General features: G+C 40.0%; 2 protein-coding genes across 2 annotated transcripts in view; both read right to left on the bottom strand.

Annotated features, from left to right (window-relative positions):
- LOC104955662 (dynactin subunit 1-like) overlaps positions 1-199 on the bottom strand; it is a 6903-nt gene extending 6704 nt beyond the window's left edge. Inside the window, exon 1 of the mRNA XM_010783046.1 lies at positions 164-199. Coding sequence (XP_010781348.1) covers positions 164-199 — 36 coding nt within the window. The remainder of the gene's footprint in view (positions 1-163) is intronic.
- The window catches only part of matk (megakaryocyte-associated tyrosine kinase), a 634871-nt gene that overhangs the window by 6937 nt on the left and 623772 nt on the right, over positions 1-4162 (bottom strand). The gene's annotated exons all lie outside the window — the stretch shown is intronic.

Raw genomic sequence — 4162 nt, 5'->3', positions numbered from 1 at the left:
ATAGACAAAGTGTTGTTTTTTCTGAAATAACATACATAAGTACATACCCCATTGAATTAGACTGAAGATCGTCAGCTTGTCTCCTCTTCCTTGTTGTTTCCCCGCTACGTAAGCGCCTGCCAGCACCGTTGACAATCTTCCTCGTGCTACATATCAAACATACCGCGTAGAACCAGCTATCGTTTGCTGCTGAAAGCATATTAACTCTCCGGGTCCACATCAAAATTAATCTGTGTTCCCGTCCTGTACTATTTCTTTGATTTTCCATAGGTGAGCCTCCATCGAGCTGGGGTCAGTTATTCCCCCCCAGCGAAAGGCGCCGTCGCGCGGGATCCGTAAGGAGATTGACGCATATTTTAGCTGACCTAATTAAAAACGTTTTGTTTTTATTTTATGGCACGTACTCACCTCAAGAATACAAGATACGAACTTTTCACCAGCAACAATAATGTCGTAAATCGTCCTACAATATACTTTTATTTATTTCCTTCCTTATTTTTGCCTAAGCTCAAGGGAGTCAGCAGCAGATGTCTTAAAGGGCCGCATGTGGGGCGCGTGTTGCCGGACCCGGCCTCTAAAAGCCATCCAACAAATTAAATGTCAGGTTATTTTGTCAGTCGGAGACAACAACTAGCAAAGTGTTCATATTTTCTGCCGTATCCATTGTCTTTTCCATAGATCGTAGCTAACAACCAATGAGAGGCTCCACCACGACAACAGGCAGGAGCCTGGAGGAACGATTCCTTCTCCTTTGTGCTCATGAACACAGAGAACATCCCACCACCACCGCCGCCTCACCTGTCCTACAACCAGCATCGACAGTTTAGAAGCGGCTAAGTTTCTCGGCTCGATGTACAATGTGGGCGATGGCGACCAAACGCCCAATGTATGTGTTTTCGGACCGAATTATCTGAGGCGTTTTTCAGATCTGTTTCTGAAATGTAAAAAAATATTCCCGCCTCATTTCATTATTCCTGCAGGTTACCAATTCAGGCTCCCCTACCACCTGATTCCCTACTCGAGACGCACCATCAGCTACGTGATGAGCGACGCATGCAAGGCACATCTCGCTCCCTACACCCAGCACTGAACCCACTGCAGCGGGGGCCAGTCTCTACTGAGCAGGAGAGTTTACAAGATTAAGATTCAGATCTGTATCCTGCATGTACATTTGTTATCATTTCTAGGCTGTTCAAATTTCGATGGCTATGACAATGTAGATTTTAATACATTTTTCCATTAAGAGATTTTTTATTACTCTGTTCTATTTAAAGTTGATGATGATTTCAAGAGGCTCTTATTTCGCAATACAAATTATATCTACTTATTACGATGTGTCTTGTATCCATTTCCCACTGTCGTGATCCAGTACTGGCATATTTTTAGTTTTATTTTTCAGGGTTCGTACGGGCCTGCGAATCCTTGAAAATGTACTAGTGTTTTCAAGGTTTGAAAGTGCTTGAATTTTGTAAATGCGCTTTTACTTAGTTTTAGATAAAGTAAATAAATATAAGAAGTCGGAGCGCGACTAAGTTGCTTGCCTTTTACATAAAATAGCTCATGCTCCGGCCTTCCGCCAATCTTTGTTGATTATTGAAACAGATGAAAAACAAACTGCTCCGGACCCTGTCGGTGTTTTCTATTGCTTACTATACTCCTTTACTTCAATACTTTCAGTGGAGGGAGGGGGAGCGGCGCGTGGAAGACAGGATGCGGGTTGAGTGTGCCTCTTCTTCCCTTTAAAGCTTCAGAATAATGTATTTACTCATGAATTTTGGCAATAACAGTTCCATATTCTGAAAGCCAAATAAGCACCCGAAAACTATTTTTATTTACGAAAATCCCGCTTTATTTTTAAATGCTCTTGGACTTTGACGATTTCGATAAAGCGGTGCACAAATAATAATTTTAGAAGGAAATAAATATATACAAGATTCGGATTCTGGGCTTCTAGCCCCATTTATTTTCCTCACTGTACGGTAAAAAAAGCCCAACATATTACGATTTTTACAATAACAATAATCGTGGCTTGATATGGTAAGAACATTGTTTTAATGAACCACACAGCTTCCGTCTTCCAGGAATCGAAACATACTACCAATAGAAATACATTGCTTTTAAAATCGTTCTGCGACACGAAAAAAACGGGGAAATCGTGTTGGTGAACACGAATCAATAGATTACATTTATTTCGTGAAAATAGTTAAAGTAGCGACAGTAAAAGTAGTCATTGTGCAGATTGGTCCATTTCAGAATAATATACAGTTGCAAGAAAAAGTATGTGAACCCTTCGGAGCTACCTGGATTTCTGCTTAAATTGGTCATAAAACAACTCAACTTTGGTTTCATCTGTCCACAGAATATTTTGTCAGTAGTGCTGTGGAACATCCAGGTGCTCTTTCACAAACTTCAAACGTGCAGCAATGTTTTTTCTGGACAGCAGTGGCTTCCTCCGTGGTGTCCTCCCATGAACTCCATTCTTGTTCAGTGTTTTACGTATCGTAGATTCGTCAACAGAGATGTTAGCATGTGCCACTGATTTCTTTAAATCTCTAGCTGACACTCTAGGATTCTTCTTCACCTCATTGAGCATTCTGCGCTGTGCTCTTGCAGTCATCTTTACAGGACGGCCACTCCTAGGGAGAGTAGCAACAGTGCTGAACTTTCTCCATTTATAGACAATTTGTCTTACCGTGAACATCAAGGCTTTTAGAGATACTGTTGTAACCCTTTCCAGCTTTATGCAAGTCAACAATTCTTAATCGTAGGTCTTCTGAGAGCTCTTTTGTGCGAGGCATGGTTCACATCTTGCAATGCTTCTTAAGAATAGCAAATTCAAAACTGGTGTGCATTTTTTATAGGGCAGCTTTAACCAACACCTCCAATCTCGTCTCATTGATTGGACTCCAGGTTGACTGACTCCTGACTCCAATTATCTCTTGAAGAAGTCTTTAGCCTAGGGGTTCACATACTTTTTCCACCCTGCACTGTGAATGTTTACATGGTGTGTTCAATAAAAACATGAAAACATATTGTTTGTGTGGTATTAGTTTAAGCAGACTGTGTTTGTCTATTGTTGTGACTTAGATGAAGATCAGAACACATTTTATGACCAACATATGCAGAAATCCAGGTAATTCTAAAGGGTTCACATACTTTTTCTTGCAACTGTAGATATGTTTTATAATGATTGATCATTAAAGTGTTCTCAAAGCTGGTAAAGGTGCAGCTAGTTTGAATGACTTTGTATACTGCAGGGTAGCTTGTGAATTTACTCCAGGTGGAACAAAAGTCTGATTTAACATCATCATCCACATCTGGTAAAGTAAATAAACGTGTTAAATACATGTAGTGAGTAAAAGTAACATTTACCTCACGTTACTGGCAACCTAAAAAGTAACCTCATATAGTAATGTATGAAAATTATTTGGCTGATTTATATGGGCTCAGGCCAGGATTATATTGGGATTGCCCAGTGTCCCGGTGGTCACTCATTTGAAATATTAAACTTAGGTTTTTTTTTCATGTAGAATGCAATTATGAAACACATTTGTGTTGTCTGTGTTCGTAGGCATATGTCGAACTTGGGTTGTGTGGAGGTAGGGAAATAAATCATGAGTATAAGTATCGGATAGAACGCTGTAAATGCACAAATTTGACTTGGAAGGGTGTACTGATACCCAGTGTAATATGTGTCTGACAAGGCTATAAGAGGCACTTTGATGTATTTCCGGTTGTGTATATTGCAATCATCAGTTATATAACTGCTCTTGGAATATCTCGCGATTCGTCAGCGACCATGCCGATTCCTATCCACCAATTCATATTAAATCTGCCACACCGTGCTTAACTATATAATTTAGAGGTGGTGTCTACTCAAACGTTTTAGTAAAATATTTTCTCAAAGTGTTGTGTCACGCAATGTTCTATATAATATTTTTTTTCCATATCCTAGACTGTTTGACATGGAGTACTGTCATGTATTTGCCTACTTTATTTTTTTTAAGCATCTCTGATGGTGCTTTTCATGATCCTTGGAACTGCAACATTGTTTGAGTGTGGTGATGCATAAGCGTGTCAGTAAGGCAGCAGGAAGCTAGGAATACGTCCACAACTCAACATCTCGTTATCTGACACAGATGACATCCAGGTATAATGTTTC

The sequence above is a fragment of the Notothenia coriiceps genome, unplaced genomic scaffold (assembly GCF_000735185.1).
Source record: "Notothenia coriiceps isolate Sejong01 unplaced genomic scaffold, NC01 NC01_scaffold00024668, whole genome shotgun sequence".
Taxonomy (NCBI): domain Eukaryota; kingdom Metazoa; phylum Chordata; class Actinopteri; order Perciformes; family Nototheniidae; genus Notothenia; species Notothenia coriiceps.
Note: the sequence above shows the minus strand (reverse complement) of the source record. Positions and strands in the feature narration are given on the sequence as shown.